Source organism: Manacus candei, unplaced genomic scaffold (assembly GCF_025592945.1).
Source record: "Manacus candei isolate 608988 ecotype Guabito, Panama unplaced genomic scaffold, ASM2559294v1 h1tg000067l, whole genome shotgun sequence".
NCBI classification, from domain to species: Eukaryota; Metazoa; Chordata; class Aves; order Passeriformes; family Pipridae; genus Manacus; species Manacus candei.
The window spans coordinates 11,234,148-11,262,077 of record NW_026138115.1 but is presented as its reverse complement, the minus strand read 5'-3'; the positions used below and the strand labels follow the sequence as shown (position 1 = coordinate 11,262,077).

The 27,930-nt window shown below is 38.6% G+C and overlaps 1 protein-coding gene across 2 annotated transcripts in view; it reads left to right on the top strand.

Annotated features, from left to right (window-relative positions):
* LIN52 (lin-52 DREAM MuvB core complex component) overlaps positions 1-27,930 on the top strand; it is a 58,154-nt gene that overhangs the window by 14,820 nt on the left and 15,404 nt on the right. Inside the window, exon 6 of one of the 2 annotated variants that reach the window (XM_051806565.1) lies at positions 23,430-26,444. The exons of the other annotated variant lie outside the window; for it this stretch is intronic. Coding sequence (XP_051662525.1) covers positions 23,430-23,485 — 56 coding nt within the window. The 3' untranslated portion in view covers positions 23,486-26,444. Of the gene's footprint in view, positions 1-23,429; positions 26,445-27,930 lie in introns of those variants that run through there. 2 annotated transcript variants of the gene reach the window in all.

Below are 27,930 nucleotides of genomic sequence, written 5' to 3'. Positions count from 1 at the left end.
AAGTCTTATAAAAACGTAGCATATCCATGTGTCCCAACATAACTGGCGTTTAAGTCCATGAGCTTTTGGGGGTTTAGGGCAGAGAAGTAACCAATTTATGTAAAATGGAGTAATTTTTGTTCTGAAAATTTTCTCCTTTAGAAGTGCGTTGCTGTATATATCAGTGGGCCTGAGATAAAAATAGCCCCAATGGGGAACTGTACTCCTAACTTCCAGGGTCCTAACATGAATTTGTTGGGGTACTGAGATATGTTGAATTTTCTCTGTCTGTACAGGAAAGTTTTGCTATGGCTTTTTGAGTTTTCACTGGAGATCAAAAAAGGGTGCTTAATGCTGTTGCCAGCAGAGTAGACATACTACCTCTTCTCATCATATTCATTGCAAGTTTGTTCTTCACCTCCCCCCTCCGGTGAAGTGTTGGCTCTTAGAAATTTATTTTGGTAATAAAACATTACTTTATACTTGCCCATGAAAACATGTTTGAAGGCTGTTTGTGAATTCTTTAAAGTGTCCAAGAGATTGTTGTTCCCTAAGCACACGACAAACTGGTATCATAATTAAGCCTGATGAATTAATGTGCAGAAAGTTAAGCTCATAACTTTCAGTGGTTAACTTAGGCTCTTAAAATGTGAAACCAAACCTGTGGTTGGTGTGCTATAATTCAGTAGTCAGTCCCAAAATATTATGTTTCAGTGGGTTTTGGTTCTGAGAAAATGGGTGTGTTTATTCTTGCTGAAATTTTTGGTCACAATGAGGTGGTAATAAAGTTGTGTTTACTGCTTTTCACAGTTGTAAGTCTTGACAGTAAAGCTAAAGAATATAGTTCAGTTATTTTCTTGTAATTTATCTTAAACTTTTATTGTAATTGGGGAGGTGGGAATAGGAAATTCCATGCTGCGTAAGTAGAGATTTTCAGTTTGTAATTTAATTTTAATGATTGGTTGCTACAGTGCAAGCACAAGAGTGGAGGTAATTGAAAGGCATCTAAAAGCCAATTAAATAAATTTCACTTTTGTGTTGTTTTGAATACTGTTTTAGTGAAAGTTTGTAAACCTTATTATAATAAGCTCAGCAGAATATATTTTCTGTGTAGAAAGGATTTTACATTCAGAGGGCATTTCCATAGGGAGAACTTTCTGTGCTATGAGGCATATATCCACATATTGTTTAAACTTCACAAAGTGCCACTTATTTTGGTGTCACGATGCACTGTAATGTAAAATTTGGCTTTTCAGGTATTTGGTGATGTTTTAAAAACATCTGTATTATAAATAAGTATCTCTTCAAGTCCTTGCACAACATCCCCAAAACTCATTATTGCATTTTGAAGCTTTCCAAGTTCACTGGCAATTCAACAAATATTAGCTCCCATGTTCTTCAAATTAAAATGTGGCTTCTGTTTTTTCATTCTGGGGTTTGATCGCTGTTCTGCTGAACCAGGTCAGTAGCTGAAGGGGAATCCGTGAAGAGCCCAGGTGTTGCAATAAGCTGCGTTGGTGCCCTTCTTTTGGAAGGTTGCCGAACTGTTTTCCCATGGTAGCTCTAGAGGGCTCTCTGCTGTTGGAAATGTCACATTTCTAATGAGTTATATGACAAAGGTCTTAATAACCTGTTGGTTGTTAAGGAACTCATAACACTTTTTTTGCAAATGGTAACCTCATTGTCATCAGCAAAATACAGCATATGCAGTTAGAATCTAATTTTCTCCAGTGCCAATTAGAGATTCTCATTTTTATTTTGAACTGTATTGTGCTCTGCATGTAAGTGTCTGTCCCTTAAGTTACAGCATTTAAGTAGTGTAGGAAGTAATTTTTGTATGTGCAGTTTGTGGCAGTAGAAGTATGGTGTTACTGACAGTGACTGTGCAAGAAAAACAGAAAGTAGTTGTCCCCGGTTTTATTGTAATCATGTAGTTTGTTACTGTAGTTGCCTTAAAAGTATATGGGCATTGTATATGATCATTGAAAGTAAATGTATAAGGTGGAGGCACGATGAAAGTATGAAGAGTAATTTTCACCCCAGTAATTGCTGTTTGTCATCAAGTTCTATCAAGTGGCATTTAGAAAGAAAGGAGTACCTATGTAATACTTTTGGGTTTTATTTTAAAACTCTTTGGGTGTTACACAGGGACATGAATCCCAGTTCTGCCTTGGTGGGTGGGCAGAAGCATGCTGGGTTTGACTGGGTGTCTGTATCAGATTTGATTGCATTACAATGGACTTTAAAATGGTTAGTTTGATAATGAGTCAAGCAGTGAAAGACTGTAATATTGTGTTCTCTGTTGTAATACTAAATTCTGTTCTCTTATAATTGTGTAGGTTCTTTTCCATATACATGGTATTGTAGTGACATACATGTTGTATAAGGAACCTGATGGCTTGGGAAGCTAGCTGGTGACGTTTGAGGGGGTTGACATGTGGGCAAGAATACAAGGCAGCTGAGTAGGTAACCCAGTCTTCCATTGTGTGTATATGCTAACGTGAGCAGCAGTGTGTAATAATTTCAGTGCAAATGCTAATGTCTTAAACTAAGTCAAGGAAGAAGCATGAATTACAACACTTTGCATCTCCTGGAGCAATTGTCTTTGTTTTCAGAAAGCCAGTGCTACATTGCTTTCACTCTGTTGTGTTTTGAAAGCAATGAAAACTAGAAATAACTAGAAGTAACATCTGTGAAAACTACAAGACTAGAAATAACATCTATGTGGACTAGAAGTAACCACAACATGATTACAGCTTATGTTCTCCAGCATTCTCCAATATTTGGACGTCAGTTATGGACAGTGCTGCAGTTTTCTGTGTGATAAGGAGCTTATGTGTTGAGGGAGTGAAAATAACATTGAGTTTGATGCTCAGTGACCTTCCCAGTGAAAACATGCAAAAGGTAAAGAGTGTCCTTCTTTACCTGCTCCGTGGTGAGTTCTGTCTTGTGTATTCTGCAAAGCTCTCATTTGAAATCACCATTGTGAATTTACTGCTGAAGGAGGAAAAGGTGAAGTATGGCTAGACTCAGGAAAGGAATGGGTTGTTTTATTTTCATTGGTAGCATTTGCAGTTCCCTAAGCAATGAGGGCTGGAGAAACTGGCTGTTGAGAGCCACATCTCGATTAGATGTTTGGGTCTGTTGTAAAATCCTGTGATGTCTGCCTGTTGTGCCAGTGTGGAAATCCTTATACAGTAGAGGAAAGGTATTGAGAAACCTTTCATGTAAACTGTATGTCTTTTTCCTTCTTCTGGGAACTACAATTCATAGTAGGAAAAACACACTGAATCACTCTTAACTGCGTGAAACACAAACTAATAACAATTAAGCTATTGATTCCTTTTTCAAGCAATGAAAAGATGCTTCTTCCAGGATGCATTTCCTCATACCATTCCTGACTTCAGACACTTGCAACATACAGGTTCTGGTCATAGATGAATTGAAACACTCATTCCTCCTAGCATTTCAGATGTATTTACTGCATGTACTACATCTTTTCATGTCTGACCACTGTAATTTGAGAGGAAATCATATATTTTGTATTTAGATTGTGGGTTGTACTAGTTTAGTTGAAGTGGGGATTTTATACCAGTTTTAATGCACTAGTGCAATTTTTGCATAACAAAATCTTAAGCAAATTAAAACCTTTTATGTAACTAGTGCACTTGTGCTTGTAAATTCGGAGTGTAGGTGTAGCCAGTTTTAAACCACATGTGATTGTTTTTTTGAAATATATTTTCAAGTAACCATGATTGAACTGAAATAATTTTTGTGAAATACAGTATTGTGGAGTGGCATCTGCATACTCTTTCTTTATGCTTTGATTTGTTAGTTTTGAATGCTTTAGTAGTCAGTTAATAATCAGATCAGAACACTGAAGTAGCCGAACACAATGTCTCAAAGCAGTGTCTCAGAATTAGTGTTAAGAGAAACGCTCTTAAGATGTTTAAACATGCCTCTGTATTTCATATAACACTCTATATTGTTAAATCCTGTCAGTTTTGAGATCTAAATAATTTAGGAAAAAATACCCTTTTGGCTACTGCATCTGCTTGATTATCCACCTTGTTCAGAGGATTTGAAAATACAATCCCTATGTTTACCTATGTTTGCTTCCCTGTAGAGCTATTCAGGAAAGTCACTAACCGCAGAGGGGGATACTGTGAAAGTTACTTGGCTCAAATTTGCATTGAGAAGAAAAAGAAACATTTTTATAGTCTTCCATTCCTAGTTGTTTCCTGATTAAGTAACTATGGTGGGTAAAATTCAGGTGAATATGACTTTTGGAGATCACTACAGAGCTGACAGAGATAAAAAGTTTTTCACCAGTGGTAACCTTGAACCTTCAAAGCCCTGTGTATATAAGCTTTATATTATATGCAGCTGTATTGTAATTACCTTAAGATGTATCAAGTGCATGTCTTTTCACTTCAAGGTCTGTTTTTTACTGGGTATTCCATGACTCTGTTTACAACAATAGAGAAATGACTTTTTTATTGTTTTTAGCCATTTTTACTTTCTGATAATCCAGCAGCATCACTGAGCTTCCGTGTCTTAGTTTGAAAGTACAGTAGTGATGTTCCATTTTAAAACTAGTTTAGTTGAAATGACTATAGCAGAAATAATGTAAAGGTTGTACCAGTCTGCAGTTTTCAAAAAGCTGAACTTTACATGTAAATACATATATTAGTGTTATCTTGAAGTTGTTTTCAGCGCTGTTCTAAATGTTTTATTGGAACTTCTAAAAATGCTTCTATTTTTTTTCTTTATTATTTTGACCTAGTTTCATCACATTACAGCTCAGTGTCAGTTTGGTGAACTTTTTCCGGCCATTCCACCCACTGAGCCACTGGGATAATAATTCTCTAGTTGCAGTGGGTGGCAGTGCCTACTCTCTGACGAGCTGGCTTGTGAATCGTTGTCTGAGGTTCTGGCCCTAAATCTATTGATCACGCTGGGGTCACCGTAGTGCATTTCCCAGGCTGAAGTTGCAAAGTCCTCGGTCTCCAGGTTGCCTGCTGCTTTCCTGTTAGAATTCAGTGTACCAGACCCACAGCACCCCTGTCTTCATGAATGGAATTCAAAAAGACACTTACATTTCCATAAATAAATTAGGAATTCAGTGGCTTCTTCTGGCTAATCAGAGCAGGCTGATAAACCTTGCTAGCTGTTTAATAAATGAATTGTGACTGATTACCTATTAATATGGACGCCTCAGGAATTCACCCTGGGGGAAGCAGAGCAGTGAAATAGAGAGGGGCATGGCCCCCTGGGAAATCAGGGCTTCATGTTTGCAGCTTAAATATCTCTGTGAAGTATCAATAAGGAGGTAATTGAATTTTGAACACAAACATGAGCGCCGGATGGATGAAGGAGAGGGGGGATCTGATCATCTCTTCATGCCCCTTCATACTCCCCTCCCCTTTCCCTTAGAGACCACTCTAGTGAAGATAGATGCTAAATCCATTAAATAAAGATTAGACTATGTCGTGGTAGAAAATGGCAGCTTAGCTAGATCCCTGGGCAAATTGGGACCTTTAGCAATACAGAAAATTAAAATATACATTTTTAACAAGTGTGCTGTCGACACAGTAATAATGACTATGTGGCTTGTGGGGTTTGCTCACCTTTCAGATCTGCTTTTGTTTGGTTATATCACTTGCTCTTGTTTTGAAACCAGCCTGCTTGGTTTCTCTGAAGCAGGGAAGACTTAGGGGAAGGAAGATTATTTTCCCACCTTGTTTTCTGTCTCAGGCACTTTTTATTGGCTCTTATGCTTGTGATAGTATAGAAGATCAGTACTCTTGTATTTGATATGGAAATAATTTGGCTCCAGCATGCTCAGGCACATGTTCTAAAAGTGGTTGGAAATAGTCTAGAGGAAGCATGGAGATGATATTGGAGAGTGAAATGTAAATGAGATTGAGCTTTTTTTAAGTGGGTTTTATTTTTTATTTACTCTCAGATAGTTTTTTTGAATTCTACTCTTATGGAAAAGATTAGTATAGGGGCGTGCATTATAAAAGTTCAGTATTCTTTTTTGTCATGCAGTGAATTTTGGAAACAGCTGAAGTGGCCTTTAAGGTGACAATGTTTCTTTATGATACTGTACTAGACATAGAACACAACCAGACCTTCTTCACAGCTTCACGTTCCCTATCCTCTGTTGCAGAAAATCAACAGATCCTCTTCATTTTTGCAAGCAGAACCTCATCTGCCTATACAAGTAGGGGATCAATTACCATATTAGAAAGGCTGCTCGTATTTTTCCGAGTAAGATGATCATTCTATAGAACAAAATCCAAAATTGTTTCTGTTTAACGTTTCAGAACAAGAAATGAGCCTAAACTAATGTGTTTCTGGGGATTACTGCTCTTCCTTCCATCTAGAATTTTTCTCCTTACTCTAGATAGTTTTGAGAATGGAAATAGGAAAAAAGGATTTATACTTTGCTGAATTACAGCGGACTGAGACACTAGAAACATGGGGATTTCTGTCTGTTCTTCCATGACATGTCCCTAATAACACCACTTTCTCTTTTTCGAACTCCTCTCAAATTGTTGTAGTTGTACCTGGAAAACTCTTGATGCTTCATCCTCAGCTTTAGCTGCTAAGAAGTGAACCCAGCATTGTCATTTTTTGTTTAGGAAGAACAAAAGTAGATATTATTAAATGTAAGAAAAGTATTAACATACATGGCTCCATTCCAGAGATGGCAGTGAGCGTACTGGGAATGTTTTGGCTCCCATTAACTCAGAGCTGCTGCAGACATGGAAAAGGTTTTTGTTTTTCAAATTGTCATCTGCTTCCACATCCCAGCAGTTTACTCACTTGTCTTTTGTGACAAAGTGAGGGATTTTGGGTTGAGAATGTCTGTATTCTTTCATCCAGCCATGCATCTAGAAAGGGAGAAATTTTCTAAGCTGGCTTAGCCTTGAGGATTCTCTTTCATGGTGTTGACACCAAATTGAAAATGAACAGGTACCACCCCTTAGCTAAATTGCAGTAATTGATTTGCTGTAGCCTGTTTCAGTTGAAGAAGCCAGATCTCAAGGTTCCCTTGGTAAAGGTAGATGACACCATTGGGTTTACCTTTGGCCAAGCATGTGGATCACGGGCACCTTCTTTCTTGGGACTTCCTGGCCTTCATTCCCTTGCAAGGGGACAGTTTCTCTCCTGAACCCTACCACTCTGTCTCCATTTCTCAGTCTGCTATTTATAGCACATCCAATTTCCTTTAACCTGAGCTGGCCCCTTTCAAAGAGGTCACCAGTACCTCGACAGCCTATGTCCTTTTCTCGTTACACTACTGGCATCCTTATCCTTATTGTATCACTTGTCCCTTGGCCTATTTCGGAAATTTTTCTGCTCTCTTCTTCCCTACATGTACACTTAGATTTTCTAGCTCAGGAGTCTTCCTTTGTGTATCCCGAATTTAAAAGGAGACTCTTGCTAATTTGTTCTGTAGCTTCTTCTGAAGGCAGGCATGTGCCAGGAACCTCACAAGCTTATGGCTTTCCCCATATTAAGGCACTTAGTGATGCAGCATTTTAATTAAATTAACCAGAATTCGTAAATTGTAGATAGACAGATTTTCCAGATCATCTCAATATGAGCTTTTAGAGTGATCAACACTCTGCTGGTGTTTAATCCATCAGACTGCCATATGGAGTGTTGAAGAGTAGAATATCTGTTTATTAACAATTGTTGTTTTTTCACGTCAGCAAGTACAATTTTTGTATTTGAGGACCTAGGAGTGCAATCTGTTCCTGCATCTCTTATATGAATTATGTCCATCTCATGCCAGACTTCATTTCATGTCAATCCCTCGTTTTTTTACCGAATTTAGGTGATCCAGTAGGCTGTCTAAATGGCATGATAGAGCAAGAGGGTCATTCTGTCAGAGTCTTCAGAAGTGCTTTGGTAACACTATCACAAGAGGAATGTGTTCGTTATAAGAATGATGACAGTGGTGTCCTATGTGAGAAATTACACTATGATATCCATAGTGTTAATGATTTCTGCAAACAGTTGGGGCACATTTAATGAAGCTTTGCAATTTGATTGACCAGAATATAAGTTATAATTCACAAAAGTCAGAAATTTGCTCCTCAAGATCAAGCCAACCTTGGTAAGAGTTGATGATAGATGGAAAACAGCGGGTTTTTGCCTTTATTAGAGTTGTCTGTCTTATCCAGCAGATGGCATTGAAAATGTACCTTCTGCTCTCTCTTCTTGCTAAGCACTGCCTTAAATGAAATCTGAAATCCTGCAGGCCAGACCTGTTCCCTTTGGTGCATAGCTGCAGATGAGGATTTTGAGTGCCCCCTGCCTACTGGATAAAACAAAAGACCTGCTGCTGGATTCCTAGAGAGGGTACAAGTTCTTCAAGCCCATGGCAACATCTGTCCTAGTCAAGGGCATTTCTTAGGCTGATGACAGTAGGAGTTTATAGGCCCTTTGCACGTGTGTCGCAGGGAGAAGGAGAAATTGCAAATGTTGGCGATATTTAGAGTGGGTATCACTTGCTTCTAACTTAATCATGAGGATACTGGGATGTAGCTGTGGTGTAGTGATTCAAATGGTAACTGATTATGGCAATGAAACTGAGAAGTGAAAAATCTGTACTATGAATGAAGAGAACATCAGTTCTGTAACACTTTATCTTTGTTTCCTGTCTTTTCAATATTCTTTTATCTTTGTTCTCTTTTCAGTAGATAATGCTGGTAATATAATTTCTGTGCAAGCATTATGGTGCTCATGCAAGGTAGTGTTTATTACTCCTGAGCAGCCAAATAATTTGAAAAACATGATAAAATTTATGTACATGAAATACAACTATCATGTGGAATTAAGTGTGAATGCCCATGTCTGAACTATGTAGCATGGCTTTGTTTGCCTCATATTGTTTGTATATTGTTCTGTATTGTGACTGTAAGTTAGCAACATACACATTTCAGAGTATTTAGAGCACATTGGGAGCTAATGAACATTGCTACCTTTCTAGAACCTAGAGGATTAAAAATGTTTCCTAGCAGCCCCTTTGTTTCCCTTGTATCTGAGGACCTGAGTATATGTTGAAACTGGAGCTTGTTACTTTCTCCTCCTCCTGTGTCAAACAAATTGTCTGGGATCCTTCTTTCGATGGCTGTGAACCCTGCTGCTGTTCTGTTGCTCACTTATCCCTTGGGGCCAGGTATAATGTTTCACTCTTCAGTAAGTCTAGGCATCCAAACTATAATCTAAATCTTCATCCATTTTTTGATATAACACCTATGGAAAAAACCCTTTCCTACCTACCCACACAGCTCTTATTCAAATTCTTATAATATTACCTTTTCCAGAATCTTTTCGTCTGACCTTGACAAATCTTGTTCCACTTGCAAAGATGTTGTTCTGTATGTTGATGGTTTTCATACAATTTTTGTGTTTCAGAATTAAAAGCTTGCTGTTTGGCAGAATTTTCATAACAAATTCATCTGAACTTGCTGGAGAATTTACTCCAAGTGATTGGAGTTTGGGTGCAGTTGGTGGATGTGGCAGCATTTAACCATGTTTTGCATGTGCCCCTCAAACCTCCTGAGCTCCCGGGATGGTCCAGAATAGGCAAGTGGGAGCACAGTCCCCAGCATGGTGAAGCCAGGCAGATTGCTCTATGCCTGTATGTCTTCAGGCTTGAGTGAATCTCCAAGTCACAGCAAATTATTATACTGCTTCTCTCCTCTTCTGCTTGAATTTAATAATTGTGTTTCTGCATAAACAGTCTTTTCCCAGGAAGGAAGTAAGTCTCATTCTCTGTGCTGTAACTTCAGATACTGTCACCTCGGGCAGTCTTTTGATAGGAATAATTTTGAGAGAGTGTAAAATACACCATTGACTTCTAGAGAGCTGCTTATGAATCAAGAGTTTTCTTCATGATAATATGGGGGGGAAAGGAGAGTCTCTTTGACTTTGCAAGGTAGCACAGTTGTTATTTTACATCTCTACAACTGAGAAGATAAATTGCAAATTCCTTTTGACTCACAACCCTGAAAAGAATGAGTGGGGGAAATTCAGAAAACAAGTAATGGAAGCTAGTCAGATTAAAAGTAGCAAAAAGGAATGCTTTTTATATAATGAATAGTTTGATGTGGAACTTTCTGCCACACTGGGATTATTTTTTTTTTAGACCAAGTACTTAGCAGCTATTGAAAGGAAATCAGGCAATTAAAGGGATGATGAGAGCATTTCTAGTTAGAGCAGAATAAAATTTAAAATGAAGTAGAAAATACCAACTGCTTCAGGATATAAAGCAAGCACTTAAGAAGAGGAGGAATCTTTCAGAAAGAATCATTCCATATGTCTTAATAATGTGCTTCATTGCTTTATCTTTTCCTGTGATGCTTCTGATCTTGGGTGAAGTCAAACAGGATATCTGACTGGGTAGATTATGGATCTGCCCTGCTCTATCAACTCCTGTGCTCATATAGTTTTTATGACTACAGACTGGACGGATTCTTGTTTAACGGGAATTAACATTTCTATGGTCTTTTTTAGCAACTAGTCTTAGATCCTATTTATTTATAGGATTTTATGTACAAGATTTTAATCAGTGATATAGAACGTAAATTCTGAGCATGCTCTGAGTTACATCTCTCGAGAGAACACCATTATTAAACCTGGTCGACCGTGTCCCCAGTGGCAGCTCCATAGAGCAGGTGGCCTGCGTGGCACAAGCACAGAGTCAGGAGCCTGTGTCTTATCAGAACATATAATCTAAAAATCACTCAGCCTGTTTCAGTCCCTGGGGAGATGACAATGATGACACAGGACTCTTATGCTAAAAACTAATTGTTAACCTGCAGAGGACGTCATTCAACACAAATCCCAACAGAAAAGGGATGGGCGATGGATGTTTCTGGGTAGCAGGCTAAGCTCTCATTTGGTTTTCAGCAGATAGTTCTCTGGGTTGCCTCTAGATTTTCATGTCTAGTACCCAGCTTACTTGAAAATGGAGAGCATATTAATTTAAAAAAAAAATGGCTTAAAATTTGTGTTTACTAATATATGCATCTAAAACTTAAAGGAGCAAACAGTTCCTTCCGTGTCTCAGGGCATAAAATGCCCTCACTCTTGACTATGGTGCTTGGGTTTCCTGGAACAACAAGCAAAGCAGTGGGTAGGTAGAAGGTTAAAGGCTAGGAAACAGTGTTGAAAAGGAATACAGCAAGTAAGTAATATATGTGAAAGGAATGTGGGATTGCATGTACATCCGCTGATTTGAACATGGGCAGTAGATCAAAGGCAGTGATGGTCCACCTCTACTCAGCAGTCATTAGACTGCATCTGCAGTGCCACATCCAGTGATGTCCTCTGTGCCCCAGCAGGAAAGAAGACATTGGTAAACTGGAGTGCGTTCAGTGGAGGGCCAGCAAGATGATCAGGAGCTGGGGCGCTTGTCCAGTGAACAGAAGCCAAGGGAATGGGGCCCGTTCAGCATGGAGAAGAGGTGACCCCACAGGGACCTGATAGCTACCTGCTAGAACCTGTAAGGAGGTTATTTGGTGGGAGGACAAGAGACAACAGTCATAAATTAAAGCAAGAAGGTTTCTGACTTGATTCAAGAGAAAACTTTTTCAGTGTGGAGCAGTCAAGTATTGGAAGGATTGCCAAGAGAGGTTGTGCAGTCTCTATCCATAGATGTTTTTATGACTTGACTAGGTAAAACCTTGACCAACCTGTCTGTTTTGAACAGAAGGTTAACTGGAGACCTGCCAAGGTTCTATCAAATCTGAGTGATTGTCTGTATCTGTATGATTTTCCTCATATGACACTGTACTGTATACCTTTTCATTTGATCTGTTCTTGTTTGGTAGATCAAATTTTCTTCACTAATCACTTTTTTCTTATATCTTCCACTTATTTATACTTCTACTCTGCTATGCCTTTCTACCTCTAAATGCATCTGATAATCCCATTGTCACTGAATCATGGAGTCTTCAGAGTTCTCCTGACTTCCAAAGTTTTGGAAGTTTTTTTGCAGTGCCCCTCAAGCCTCAGAGCAGTCTCTCCAGTCACCAAATCTATGGAGACTCCTCGTGGCCATCACCACCTTCTGCTTTACTTTCTAAACTGTCTTGTAGATGGTTTGCCATCTGCTTCGCTGCAGTGCCTCTGTTCCTTGTTTCTAGTAATGGATGAAGAACTCTCCTCTGCTCATTAAAAGATAGCAGTGTCACTGTATTCAGCTTTCACAAGAGAAGTAATAGTAGACATGGACTCAGACCAGTGGTGTGCATGGACTGTGAATAAACATGACGAGATTTTTGGAAGCAAGAGTACCTCAGCTTACTGGACTACTCTCAGTAGACCGTCTGGAGCAAAAAATAATGTTGGTTTGTTTGTTTTGGCTTTATTTCTGGATTCAAAAAAACTGGAGTTTCTTCTGGTCTCTACTCTCAGGACATATCTGCAGACTCCAATACCTCCATATTTCTTGTGTTTTTAAGCTTTTCTTCAAAAGCCACTGATACTAGAAGTGTGAGGGTGTTTATGAAAAATGTTCCCACATTTCCTTGTGGGTCTAGGAGGGTGTATTTTTGGGTGCATCTTTTACATCTGCTTTTACAGCTGAGGCTTACCTTGCTTCCTTTAAGCTCATTAACACCTAAATTGTAATAACTAGCAGAACGTACATTGTTTGTTTTAATACCCGTTCCGAACAGACTTGAGTGGTATTACAATTTTGTTATCAGGTAGATCAGATTAACACTAGTCATTAGGTATAGTTTCTCCAAGTAACAACAATTTTTCTCTATTCATTCAAACTTGACTCTAGTGGCATTTGGAAAAACTGTAACATTTCTATATCAGTGCATTTCCTCAGATGTCTTGTGAACAACTTGGAGTTGGTAAAGATGGTTCTGAATTCCCTTAACCCTCTTCTGGTCTCTCAAATACTCCTCAGCTCAGAGGATTGCTCAGAAAGAGGAGGTGGGCAAAGTGCACAAAACTGATCAGCAGTATAACTTCAAATGCTGGAGTAAAGCAAGCAGTGAATACACTGGGAAAGATGAGGAAAGGAATAAGGGTAGTCATTAAGTAAAGCACCTTTGATTCATGTGAAAGGAAGAATAAAATGGTGAAGGCAGTTGAGAAGGTTTATCTTCTGCAGCCCACGAACTGCATAATTGCTGCTTTTCTGTAATTTGTTTTTTTAACTGAGGTTGAGACTTTGACCTTGGAACACTGAGATTTCAATAATTTTCTTATTTTGACCATACAAACTTTTTACTTGGATTTTTGTAAATCATGGAAAGTTCTCTGTGTAATTTAATGTGTTGTATCGTACTAATGGCAAAAGGAATCTTGGTTTAAATCATGTGTAAGTCAAATAATATTTTTCAGTCAAAACCCATGAATCTTCTTTTCATAGAGACAACCCTGAATCTTCCTTTCATAGAGACCTTCAATATTGATAATTCATTGTTTTGTTAAGGGCTGCTGTCATCTAAATGGAAAAATGTTTCAATAAGGAATCTTGGGATTAGAAAACATTTTAAAGATTTAGTCTACTTTTTAAAATAAAGACATACTTCTGGACAAATAAATAGACTACCATATTATGACCTTCTTTCATCTAGGTTTCTCTTCACATGAAGTTTGTTGACAGATGTTAAATTTAAAAATGCAGTTCTTTTTCACAGCTCAGGCCATTAGCTAACTTACTGACAGGGGCCTGTTTCTGCATTTTGGAGGTCAAGGCAGCTGTACTGTTCTTGATCCAGAGCTGCAAACCTCCCCATAAACATGCCTTGATGTCTTCTGATTGGATTTGTGTGCCCTGGCTTGCATAACCATACAGCTTGTATCCCAGTGTTATTAGCTAAAAGGAATATAGGGACTTACATAATCATTACACGATTATTTTTCAGTAACTGTACTGTAAATATGTAATTCTCTCCACTCCTAATAACTCTTAATCCCTTTGTTTCTATTGGCTCCTGGGCTCAGATTTGGCCATGGCCTCCATGCCCTGGCCACTGATAAAACTTGAAAAAAATTGTTACTTTCACGGTTCTCCTGCTTTGTTCCCAGCCACTAAATACCTGCTCCCCAGCGTAGGCAGGGGCACTGCATCCTGGTGCACTGTGTTGTGGGAGCATGGGCAGCACTTCTGCCTGTATGCCTTCTGGGAAGGGTCCATTCACCTCCAGAAACCTTTCACACGTGGCTATGTGTGTATATTTAACGCAGACCTCTCTGCTGAGCCTCTTCCTGTGTTTTATGCCCGAGAGTTCTTGAGCAAGCAGTTTTGATCTCATTTTTCCACGTTACTCCATAAAGAAGATTCTTCTTTTAGATACTATTGTGAGAAAGCCTAAATTATCAAGAACTCTTGATCTGCTGCAGGTGTTGGAAGCCAGGAAGAGATTATTTTCCTTTTGGTACAAGCAGGTAGAAAAAGGCCCTTCAGAGTGCTTCTTGTAAAAACATGCCCCATTTCTATCCTGCTGTTTCCCTCTGACATCTGTGGGATTTGGTGGTCAGAACTCTCCTAAACTGTAGCTGTTCCAGTGATAACTTATGCTAGTAAAGTATCTTTCAGGTATATTTGAAAATATCCTCAACTTTGATATAAAATCACCTTTCTTACTGCTTTTGATATCAGAAGTATTAACTCTATCTTTTTTTTCAGCCTTACAAAATACTTGAACATCATTTTTTGGTGTTTAATTAGCTTCATGAGTCAGTGCCTGGTCTTAGGTCTTGACATTTTTGGCATGTGAAATTTTCTTGTGTATTTGACCTTGGCTTTACTCCAGAATAAATATTTTAAGCTGCTAGTTGTGTGTAGTTTTTTTGTCTTTGGTCTGAGACTAGGGGGCAGACATAAGGAGCACTGAGAGAAGTGAACTGTATAAACCACAATTAGAATTGCAGTGCACAGGTGTCTGTAGATCTTACACAATTGCCAACCTATTTGTTTCTCAAATGAGAGGGGCTTTGGGAGTGTGTTTTGGAAAATAAAGGGAGCAGAAGGCCTTCAGTTTGTATGCTAGGAATGTGGGTTTGGTTGTTTTGGAGGTTTTGTGTGTTGTTTTTTTTGTTTTGTTTTGTTTTTTTTTTCAAATCCTGCTTTAAATTCTTCCAGACTTTATACATTTGATATCTTTACAGAACCAGCATATTGAATGGTTGGAAGTGATCTGCTGTAGCTGGGGATGTAATTTATAACTGCCTTCAGATAGGAATCAGCATTTAAGAATAAAAATTTCTTGCATGATAGCATGTATTTGAGCATCAAATTAGGTCTTCAGGTTTAAAAATCTGAATGCCAGCATTGAAAGTAAGATGACTTGTAATGATATTAAAAGATAATGACTTTAGCATCAAGGTTATGGGTGAGTTCTGCTATAGGTACTTGATCTTTTTGGGAAGGGAGACATCTTAAATCTCTGTGCTAGTCATACACAGAGTATTATTGCAATGAAAAAATAGTGAAGTGAATAAACAGCAGCTCACGATACAGGACACTTGATGTATCTAGAGTCCCAGTGTTCACTGTATTTTGCAATTTAATACACAATAATTTTGTAGTACTGTATTTCTGTATGCTCCACTGTGTCAGATCTGTATTCTTGGGATGTGAGGTTCCATTAAAAAATAAATAATAATCGCAGCCCCCGCTCCCCCCACGTACACTCATTTTCTATAATATGGTAATGATATCACCGTAGCAGTAATTACGGGTCATCTTCATTTCTTTCATCTCTGCTGGTTCTGATGGCTTCATTCCTTTGACGGAGAAGATTTGGCTCTGGGTGCTGTGATTATTTTGTTAAGCATTATTCGAATAGACAGGAGTGAGAGAAATTAATCAATCCAAATGCAATTAGCATCATGTTTAACCCAGTGATGGACGTCTCAAGGTGAAACAGCCAGGGGAGTTTCAGATATTATTATTCAATCCAGTGGCTCTTATCTAAATTATAATCAAGAGAGGTTTTTATTGGCTTTGTGGAGAGAAGATGTAACTCTTTCCCTGCTTTGGGGGTCAAAGGGATCAGGTCTTTGGCCCCACAGGATGTTGACTGTAAGCAGCTCCTAGAATTCGGAGCTTCCTATAATACGGAGGGTCACTCAGAACAAAACACCTGCACATCCTAATATCCATGGCCTGGAACATAAGTTCAGTAGCTCCCTGGGCATTGGCAGGGTTGTCTTTGCCCCTTGCTTTGAGCGTTTTCAATGACTGACTTTGCCCATCTGTATGTGAATGAATATTGTTTGTAGTTTCTGCATTTGAAGCTCTGTGAACATGATTGTTTGCAAGTGAATGCAAAAAGAACGGTACTGCCTTGCAAGGTAGGGAAATCTGGTTAGGAGAACAAGGTAAATTATTCTGCAGAGAAGGAATCTAATTTGTTTTTCAGAGCGGATATAATTTTAGTATTTCTTGATAGCAACAATAACATTTTTGAGGCTATATTAATCTGCAGCAGATCTGTTATCACTACGCTGGATAATCCTGAACGATCTCTGAGATCTCTTATCAGGTATAGGATAAAACACCACTACTGTGGATGGAGAAAAACAAGGTGAAAAGAGGTCACGTGAGCATTTCATAATTCAGGAAAGCATTAAGTATTTGATTCTAATTCTCAAGGCTCTAGCTAACACTCACTAAACTGTTTGAGTGGTTTAAAACTTTATCAGTCTCAGTTATTCACCACTTCTCTGTTGGAGAGGACTGTTTTCATAGCAGACTGGGAGGAGCGATCCATGTCTCAGCTGCTCCAATTCACAGCCTGGCTTTGTGCAAGCTTTTACCTTCTTTGGCATTTCAAAGCAAGTCATGCCAGACTCTGAACTACAGCTGAAACAAGGGCACATGCTGCTGTTTCATTCACCGAGGGAAGGATGGTGATGCTTTGTACCAAGGGGATGTTAATATTTAAAAATGCTACAGCAAGACTTGACAGAACTCATCTTTCAAAGCCTGAATTCTAGCACAGTTTCTGACTCCTTTTAGTATACATCTTGTGGTGGTTTTGGCTGGGGTATAGTTAATTTTTTTCACAGTGGCTTGTATGGGGCTGTGTTTTGGATTTGTGCTGAACACAGGGTTGATAATACAGAGATATTTTTGCTAAGCAGTGCTTACACAGAGCCAAGGCCTTTTCTGCTTTCCAGACTACCACACTGGCAAGGAAGTTGGGCGTGCATGGGAAGCTGGGAGAAGATACAGCTGGGACAGGTGACCCAAACTGAGCAAAGGGATATTCCATACCATATGACATCATGCTCGGTATATAAAGTGGGGGGAAGAAGGAGGAAGAGGGGGATGTTTAGAGTGATGGTGTTTGTCTTCCCAAGTACCTGTTATGCATGATGGGGCCCTGCTCTCCTGGAGATGGCTGAACTCCTGCCTGCCCATGGGAAGCAGTGAATCAATTCCTTGTTTTGTTTCGCTTGTGTGTGCAGCTTTTGCTTTCCCTATTATACTGCCTTTATCTCAACCCATGAGTTTTCTAGTTTTTACCATGCTGATTGTCTCCCGGATTCTGCTGGTGGGGGAGTGAGCAAGTGGCTGCGTGAGACTTGGCTGCTGGCTGGGGTTAAACCACAAAATTCTGTACATCTCTCCTTACTGAGGCTGTGACCCCATCTGTAAGGTGGGAATTAAATAATTTTATGTCTCAAGAATATTGTGAGTCTTGATAAACTTTGCAAGTGCTTTGATATTGATTACTGAAAGATGCCATGGTAATGCAGGCTTGTTCCACCTGGAGGTTTATGCTGATTCTGTTGTCTTACCTGAAGAATGTGTTTCAGGAGTTCCAGGTGATTGCTGTGGTCTTCAGTGCCAGTGTAACAGTTCCTGAAGCACGGCTCGGAGTATCTGTATGTGCCAGTTCTGCCTTCAGTGAAGGCAACTGACTTTGCTTTGCTGCTCTCCTGAGATGGCAGTTCAGCTCTTTATGAAATTGGGCTTGGGGTAGCATTCACTGCTAAGTATTTGTCAAAGGCCCACAGTCTTCAAGTAGCAGCTCATTTTATGTTTTACATTAGGAAGTACACAGCAGAGTAATTGGAGCTCTTTCTGTGAAGAAAGAGGATTGAGCTGGTGCCAGCAGGCATCCAGGTGATAATAGGATTTTGGAAGTCTGGTTTGAGACAGAAAGTGGTCTATGCAGATCTCTCTCTCTCATAGAAGCTCAGCCTCTTTTTTCTTTGAGGGCTGTTCAGTAATAATGCCAATCTTAAATAATTTTACTGATTTTAAATTACATTTTTACCTTCAACCCTTCCCCCTGACTTATTTTCTTTATTTTCCTTCTAAATGCAATGTTAGTTGAGCCCAACTAAAAGATGTGACTTTGTGATTGGCTTTCACAAGTTCAGTCAAGCAAAACTCCCACAGTCACTCAGAGGCAGATTCCTCTAGGCCTTTTTTATGCTCTGCCAACTAAGAAGAAGAATGGTTGTGTCTTCTTATCCTAACACTGTATCTCAGCATGTAAGAAATCATTTTTGATGCAACAGATTCTTGTGACAGAAGGTTAAAAACCAGAGGAGTGTTCTGCTGTCTCTCTGCAATTCATGTCCTGAAGTGGTAATTTCCGTGGACAGTTCTTCAGAAATCAACCCTTTTAGTTTTGTTTCCTGTGTAGGCCTAAGACACAGCAGTAGTTTGAGAGTTCATGATTCGTACATTAAAAGGAATTGTGCCATGTTGGAAAACAAGTTCTTTAGTAACCATAAATACAGCTGAATGGGAGGAATAACCAATAAGCCAACAAAGTATGACAGTGCTTAAAGTAACCTTTTTGTAGTCAAGAATGTAGCAGTCAAAATGTGATATTACAGGACATTTTAGAACTAAAAACATTAATTGTATTTCTGGGTTTTTTTAGTAGCAAGACCTTTAGATTTTAACAAGGCTGTATTTTCAGGTTAGAGGAGGATCACAGTCAAATTTGTCCCATAAGCTGTACATCTGGGAGAGAGGCAGAGAAGTGCTTCTTTAGCAAGTGACTTCATTTAAAGTATCTGTAATTTGAAGATGCTGCAGGCTTTGTTTGGAGATTTTTAGATAAGCCCAAAAGTAGTAAGCAGTGGAGGTATAATGTTCATGATGAATGTGTGATAAATACAGTTTGTATTTATCACCAAGTGTGTTGTGCTTCTGCATTTAAGTGTATATTATGTTTAAAAAGTCTGTACGTGTGTGTGTTGCTTAGGGATTCTCCTGGATGAAAGTTGCTTATGTAAGTGTAAATCACTGTTTTCCTTGCTGATTTTACAGCAGTAAATCCTTCCATTATTTCCTGGCTATCCAGACCTTATGATACAGTATGTCCTGTTCTGTCATATGTGTGAGAAGGCTTTTTATGGGGAGCAATCAGGCCGGACCCCAATCTCCAGTGCAGTGTTTTTTTCTAATTAAATTGTCACTGGAAGGAATATCCGGAACAGCAGTTTTCATTTTCAGTTGAGGAAAAAACATTATGAGTCTTTGTCATTTGATTAAAAGTTACTTAACCTTTAAATTGCTACAGATGTAAAGATAGCTCTGAGTTTCCAATGTAATCGCCTCCAAGTTAAAATCAGGAAAATCTTTGTGTAATGAAACCCATATGTCATAGTGAAAGGATGCAAAGCATTGGCAGAGTGGGCTGCTCTAGCAGGAGATTCTGCACCCAATCTTGTTAACCAGGACTGCTTTTGGTAATCCCTCATCTCCTCACTTGTAGGAAATCAATCTATACTACTGAATCTTTTCAACCAGCAACTACAAAATTTACTGCAGAGAGGCAGCCTGGGGACAACTGTAGTAAAAAGGAGCCCAAGGCAACAAGGCTAAATGTGGGATTGAGGGATTGAAGTTCTAAAGAGGAGATTATATTAAACCTTATTCCGCTCCCCTATCAAGTAGAAATGTCTCCTCCTCCTTTCAGCCCCAGCCTTTCCTACACCTGTTCTTGAGATCTGCTTGGCAGATCTTGCCAGGCAGCAAACTTAATTCCTACAGTACAGCATTCTCTATTAATTATAATAGCCTGATACCATTTTTCAATATGTTTATCTGAAAGAGTCTATTCAAACACTACTTCCACTGTAACCAGTGCTGATAATATCTTAAAGTGGTTTTTTTCTGTGGAGTTCAGTGTCTTCCTTCTCCCTAGTAGGTGTGATTGTTTGTATCCAAGCTATTGCGATCTATTTATTGTTGATTTTTCAATTGTAGTAGATACACAGTGTAGGCAAGGTTGTAAATCATGACTTGTCATGCAGATTCATGTTTCTGTTTCATGCTGCGCAGCCTCTGTACTGTGTGTTTCCTGGTGCAATGGAAACCTGTGCTCAAACCCTCTCTTCCCTTGAAGTCTGTGGTTTAAACAATCGTTGTAAAGAAAAAATCTCTGAGGTTTTCACTACAGTTTTGTCCAACCTTTTAATTAAAAAATCCACCTCTATCTACTATTCAACTGGCTTCTGCTGGTCCCTTGGGTAGTTGCTTAAAACTGGTTTTACCATCTCTCTTAGCCTGCAATCGTATTTGGAATGTGGATGATGGTTTCTTCATTCACAAGCTCTTCCCTCACTCCAACAAGCTCCATAAGACCCCATTGGAAATTATATTTTTTATTCCCATTATTAAGAATTCATTTATCAGAAGCAATATTGAGCAGAAAAGTCAATTTAATATTAGAGGCTTTTACTGTGCAAAATTCAAGCTCAAATCATACTCCAGTGCAGCCTAAAGAGAAACAAAGGGGAAGGAATAGCCAAGATGTTTCAACGTAGTACCATGTAATAAAAATTTGGCCTGTGTTTACCAGGAATACATTGAACTATGATTCTTGGGCAGATAAAGGAAACAGCTGAAGCAGGGAAAAGAAGATTGTTAATGTTTGTGAAAACTTGCCCTTAGTTTGGCTGTGATTTTTTTGTCACATGAGGATGTTATTTCCTGGCCATTTTCATACATATACAAAGATGTAAGGTCCTTTTTCTTTTTCAGTTTGGCATCATATCTTTAAAAATAAAGCCCCGGTGCAAGCCTGAGTCTGAGGAGATGAGGAATACAGAATAGCAGAAGGCTGTCTCCTGCTCCTAATGGGATTTTGTAGCAGCATGTACGAGTTTGTTTCAGAAGTCAGAAATGAACAGATGTTGGTATAAATTACCTCTGTGTCTGATGTCTTGCAAATTAAAAGCGCGGTTGGCATCACTAAACAATTTCACCAGGTTGGGGGGGGAGCGGGCGGTGATTATTGTAGCAGGTCGGTAAGAATCTTTAAGCTGCAGCAGAACAGGATAGCAAGGATAAAGGAATGAAGAATAAAATGAGAGGTCTGTGAATTAATCAGAAATGTTAACATCTCCGATGACAAGTGAACAGGCGGGCACGTGCTCTGGAGCAACCTCCAACCCACAGTAATTTCCCTCAGCGCACAGAAGGAGTCTATGCTCTCTGCCTGATTTATAGGGTGCAGCCCTCTTTGGGGGAACAGAATTGTCATGCATTCGTATATCTCCTATATGGGACTTGCACTCTGGAAAACTTTCCACTCTATCAACTACAGTTCGGCTTTGTGCTTTCTCCGCTAAGAGTGTTTTAAAACCGTGCACTGTTGATAGTGCAAGGCAGGAAGGTGTCAGAGAACTGGTACTGAGAATTTTTTTCCAAGCTGAAATTTTAAAAATCTTGCAGTTTTACTTAGTCACGTTCTTTTTGCATAACAACTGAGTTCCCGCCAAAATAACAATTCACTCTGCTCATCTGCAGCACCTTCTATCCCTGTGTCAGCACTTAAAACAAACAAGTTATCTTACAAGTGGGGAGGGCAGAGGTACAGATGAGGACTTTTGTGGTAGTTCATGCTGTGAATCAGTAGCAGTGTTGGGAGTGGATCCCAGGTGATACAACTCGCAGCTGAAGACATGAACCAAGTGAAGAGTGCAGTGACCTGCTAGAATCTACAGGCAGTCTGAAGCATGTTCCATTTAGGCCAGTGGACTTTGCAATCTATGAGTATCAGTGTATAACAGACCGGTTACATACTTTTACATACAGACATACCATTATTTGTTTTACAGGGAATTTTTTGATGACAATACCTTGGAATAAAATTTTGGGTAGACAAATTAGAATGTAATAATTTAAAGAGAAGGCTTTAAGGCACAATTTTTGACTTTTATGTAAAGAATTACAAAATATTTTTATGTTAGACTGCACATTGAGTATTTTAAGCTGGACATTTTTATTATATTTTAGTTCTGTTTTGACAGATAATCAAAAATGTCAAAAGAAAACCCAACATCAGTAACAAACCCACCTCTAGATTTTATGCTAATTGTAATTTCTGTTGTTCCTCTCAGTAGAGAGGTCAGGAATTGAATGGATAAATCAGAAAATGAATTCTCATCTCCTTCCAGACCATCTTTAGGCTTGGTTTGGGGAACATTCATTCTTTTGTCATTCCTGTGAATAAAAACCTCCATGTTTTGATGCCTGTCAGTCCAGCACAAAGCTTATACCTTTATTGAAAAGAAATGTAGAGGCACCAGTGGGAAGATTGTCTTTCTCCAAGACTCAATTGCTAATGGTGTTGTCTTTGGTGCACTGTATTGTTATTGCAAGACAAGGATAGTATTAGGACTGCTCTGCCAGCTTGTGATCTTGTGAGTTCTCAAGTCAGAAATGTCTCATGCAGAAAAGTGGCTGTGTAAACCCTGCTGTAGTACAGCTACCAGAGATTGATGGTACCAAGAGTGAAAGACATATAAACCTTGCCTTGCTGTATTAAACATCGAAGGACTGACAATGCAGAGTGAGAGAGAAGACCAAAGCTCTATAAACTTTACTTTATTACACTATCCACAGATGAACTGCATTGAAGGAATATAAACCCCATTATATTACAGCATCCAGGGACTGACACTGCTGAGAGAGAGAAAATGCTGTCTAATTTCTGTTGAAGATCATAGCATCCAGGGACCAATAATCCTGAAATGGAGAAAGAGAGAGTTCCATAATCTCTGACAGATTATAGCATCCAGGAACAATTGCATGGAGACAGAGTGATGGAGATGTGGATTTCACCATTCAGAGATGGATAGTACAGAGAAAAGGAGGTGCTGTGAGAGCATAATGCAGTAGGAATAGAAAGCATAGATTGTATGTAATGAGACAGCCTGTGGGAATTATTGCCGAGTTTAGAAGATTCCAGGCCCTGCCTATGCATTTCTACAATATCAGGAAATCAAGCTGGAATGCAGTTTTATTTATTTTCCACTTAAATAGATGAATAAAATAAGCCTTACTCACTTTTGGTACAAGCACAAATCTAACTGAATTTCTTATCCTATGGTTAAAATATGTAAATTATACAATTGTTTACATTTCTTGGCTTTTAAAAAAATATTTATTTATTTTTCCTCCCTTGTGATTTCAGCTAGAGAAATGACTCGAGGGAAATTCCTGAACATCCTAGAGAAACCCAAAAAGTAGCTGCTGCATCTAGTGTTTGGACGAAAATACGCCAACTAGGTCATTTTATGTACTGTGGATACAGATGAAGCCCAGAACTTCTAAGAAGAAAAAAGCTCTTGCTCTAGACCTTCAGAAGCAAACATCTATTTTTGCTTCCACAGCTCATCTCTTTATGGGGGAAAACGTACGGCATACACAGGTCACAAGGACTGCGGATGGTTGTGTTGGAATTTGGACTTATCTGACCATAGAATGTCCAACCTGACTGCTGTGACACAGTTACCTGTTTTAATCAGCTGTTCCAAGTGAACAACTAGTGTCTTTGTTCAGCTGCTCTCAGGGGCAGCCCCTGTTTGAAGTACACACCAGATGGCTGGTGTGCATCGTGAGGCATTGACCCTTTTGTGTGTCTTTTGTATCAGATGCATTGATTTCCTGTGTGTGACTTCTGTGCTAAAGGGTTTGAGCATAGTTTGGGGTGTGGATTAACCAATACTGGTTCAGCAGGAGCATATGCTTTTAGTGTAGAAGCCGAGTGCAGTCTCTGCATTAGATTCCAGTTACTCACTGCCTTCAGAGAAGCATGTCTGGTACTCCAAGGCAGACCTTCGGTATGCCAGGAGCTTCATTTCCCGGCTGAACGGTTCTCTAGTGAAACTGAGACTGACAGACCACTGGAAGCGGTGTTACTGTGCCATGAAGGAAAATATTCTCACAGAAGCTTTGCCCAGCACACAAAGAAACAGCTTTGTCAGTTCACTGCAATTCTCTGCTTCTTACAGAGCTAGAAACTGGAAAGAGTTACAAAGTTGAAAGGTGCTAATATTTTCAGTTAGCACTCTGAGAAATGGCAACAAGATTTTTAGCCACATTGCAAGGATGGTCTGCCTATACAGACTCTTAGCATTTCTGAAAATAACATTTTGTGGTATCTTTAATTACTTATAGGCCAGCACCTCAAAATGTTCTTCTCCTACAAAACCAGAATTTTTAAGACAAATTTCTGTGACCTGGTCCCTTTCAGCACACTGTTTTTGGCTTTATTCATCTTACAGTTTAATGCCTTTTCCTTCTGTTCATGCACTTTTACGTGTTCACCCCTTAGAAGAGGTAAAGAGCATGTTCAGACTTTGTTTTATGTAAGAGAATAATTTCTTTTGTTTCATCCTCTTTCCTTTTCCTAGAAAACAACATTTTAAGCATTAGTAAATATGTTCTTTTAGGGTACAATATAATGTGGAAACACTGGGTGAAGAGCAGGGTTTTTTCTCTATTTTGAAATGTTATTTTTATCATGCAGGCTTTTCAAAATTTGTCATTTCTCAGTAGTCACATATGAGAAGAGAAATTACTTGGAAATAGTGCATGTAATAGGCTGTCCTTAGAGCCCTGCATTTTTCTGGGTTTGCAGGGAGAGGAGACTCTTTTCAGGTGCATGTGCAATAAAGAGAGAGAGATTTTTTAAATCAAATAGACTTCTCTGAGTTTTTACTAAATTGCTGATGACCCTTTGGTTTGCTGTCTGTGGTCTTGGTTATTGCCAGTCAGAACTGGGCTTATTTTGGACAGCTCCTGTTAACTAAGTTTAAGTAGTTAGATCCCACATGCTGGAAAGACCTGCACAAATACTGAATATTTAGGAATGTCAGGAGTCTGATTTTAAAGTTAACAGAGTTATTCCTGTGCTTCACAATTTATGCAGGGCTGAGCTGAACAGAAACTCCTTCCCTTGAGAATATGAGAGTTAAGTCAAATGAATGAGAAGCTGAAAGTGGTAGTTCAGAAACAGAAAAAAACCTGATGGTTCAAACTGATGTTGATGTATCTTTAAGCATTGAATTATAATACATTTTGAATGCAAATTTAAGTTTGTATACTATACATATAATATATTTAGGATGACATAATGAGATACTTCATCTGTATCACCAATATGAATTTGTGCATTTTATAGAGGTTTGTTGGTCCAACACATTAATTGAGATCTGAAAGGAGAATATATGGAAGCCTGTTATGGAAGTATATGTATATTTTCTGATATGTGCTGTAAGGAATTTCAAACTTTAGGTAGTTTTTAGTAACATACATATGTTCTTAAAAATAAAAAGAAAGAAAAATCTCCTTCTACCATATGCAGTACTTATCTTCTACAGGGAAGCCATTAACATATGCTTTAGAATTGTGATATTTCTTGGTTTTGTACTTGTCATCTGTAGAGAGGAGTCAGTGATTTTTTTTTTTTTAATTGACAATATTTATATATATTTTTGTGTGTTAGCCAGAGAATTTTTTTCTGTCTGGTATTGCTTTGTGGTTTGATAATACACAAATGCAAAGCTCAGAAGTTTGTCTGGGTTTCCAAAATAGCCCTCTGAGATGCAAAAGCTTTTGCTTGGCCACCTAGGCAATACTCTTCCTCAGGCTCTTCTTCACTCATCTGTGTGCCACCACCTCAGGGTTTGGCCTGTGGATGTTCCATTCCCATCAATAAATAAATATTTGTCAGTGTCCACATGGTACTAAGGGGTTTCATACCCTTTTGAACCCCATTTTTTCCTTGAATGGTATCCTTCCTGATATCCATGCAGTTATATATACAAGGAAATCTGAGTGACTTCTTGTTACTGGTAACCTTCTGTATTTTGAAAGAAAAATTAAATTTTGATAAATGATGGGAATGAAGAGTGTAAAAAAAAAAATCAAGATTTGGTCATATTAATTAAGCTAATGCATTGCTTTATGAAGTGTTTTCATGTATTGGTATGTTAAATGCTACTCTGAGTTTCATGGAAGTAAACTCAGTATGTATTTGGTTCCTTTTAAATGCCAGTGTTATTATATATTCATTTATAAAGGCTATTTGCTTCAGTCTTGGACTATCAAATGATTTGCTGTCTAATCCAACTGAGAAAAAATTCTTGTTTGTTATGTTAATAATTATTAAAATAAAAGTCTATGTGCACTGGCAATTGAAAAACACGATACTCCATTTAAATCACTGGTTTGCCATTATGAAATTAACCATTTTGTAACAGTCCTAGAACCCACAGTTCTCGACATTGCCTCATATTTATCTCAAGAAGTCATCTAGCAATGACAGATTAGTGAAAACTGATTAATCCAGCTTGGAGGTAATGTTTGAACCTTATTCTGGTTTGTTTTACTGATTTTTATGTTATGTAAAAATTTAAGGTGCTATTACAAGTCAAATCACGAGCCTGTCTTATCTGTAATCTTCTCTTTGCTTATAAACAGTTGTAGAAGGATAGGGAAGGATATAAACAAAGGGCTTACACAGTGATTTTGCTTTAGGGTAACTTACACAGCATCCAGCAATCTGTTTTAGTTGAATCTGGTCCACAGTAGACCCTTCCCTCCATAAATTTGTCTTAGTCCTAATTTGTCTGTAGTTCTGGCCTCAAAAGTGCCCCTGGACAATGAGTTCCATCATTAAGTTATACAAAGAAAAGTTAAAAATGAAAAGAAAGGGAGTAAAGTAACTACTTGTTTTAAACCTGCTTACCTGATAATTAATTCCATTTTGAATCTTTGATTTCTTTTATTGTCACACACAGATGTTTGGATTTTTTCTTCTTTGCTATCTATGCACTACTCATGATTTTTCAGGTTCTGTTATGTTTTTGGTTCCATGGTTATGTTCACCTTTCTTGTGTTCACAATGTTCAATTGTCTGTCTTCTATTACAGCCTGAGCTGGCATAATCAAAATTGCAGAGTATTCAGAGTGCAAGCATACTGTGGAAGCATGTAAGTCCTAATTACAGCTTGTATTTTGTTACTCTGCTGTTTTCTCCCACATCATCATGGGCTAAATCCTGTTTTGAGTATCTCTAAGAACAGGATCATCAGTTAGATTTGCAGTCTGAGTATGCAGCTAAACTTGTCCACTTCTTCACCCACAGTAACTTGTGCTGGGCAAACAACACTTTTTCCAAATCATGATGACAGTGATGCCAGCAACTCCATGCTGATGAATTGACACCTGACAATTCCATCATCAGCCTATGCAGTATGTAAAAAAGGTAAATTACATCTTTGTCAAGTGGTCTGAAATCCTGGACTCCTGGGCTCCCACAAGTTCCGTAACATTTCATAAACATTTCTGTAATACTTCTAAGCTAATACAAATTTTTAGATATACACAATCAGAAGAAAAAGACAACTTGCAAATTACTATTGCAGAAAATCCACATTGATACATACACCCTCCTAGAGCCAGCAGTCATTCTAAACACCAGAGATACGATCTTGACAGAGGCATTTCAAGCATCCTCACCTTTACTCATCCAGACTCTCCTAAGGAAGAACCTCACCCAACAAGGGTAAATGTAATGGGGAAATCTGTCACATCTTTGAACTATCTGAACATAGCAAGCAAACTTAATATAGCATGAAAATAATCCTCACTTCTTTAGTGTTGTACCCCCATCTTTGTATGCCACT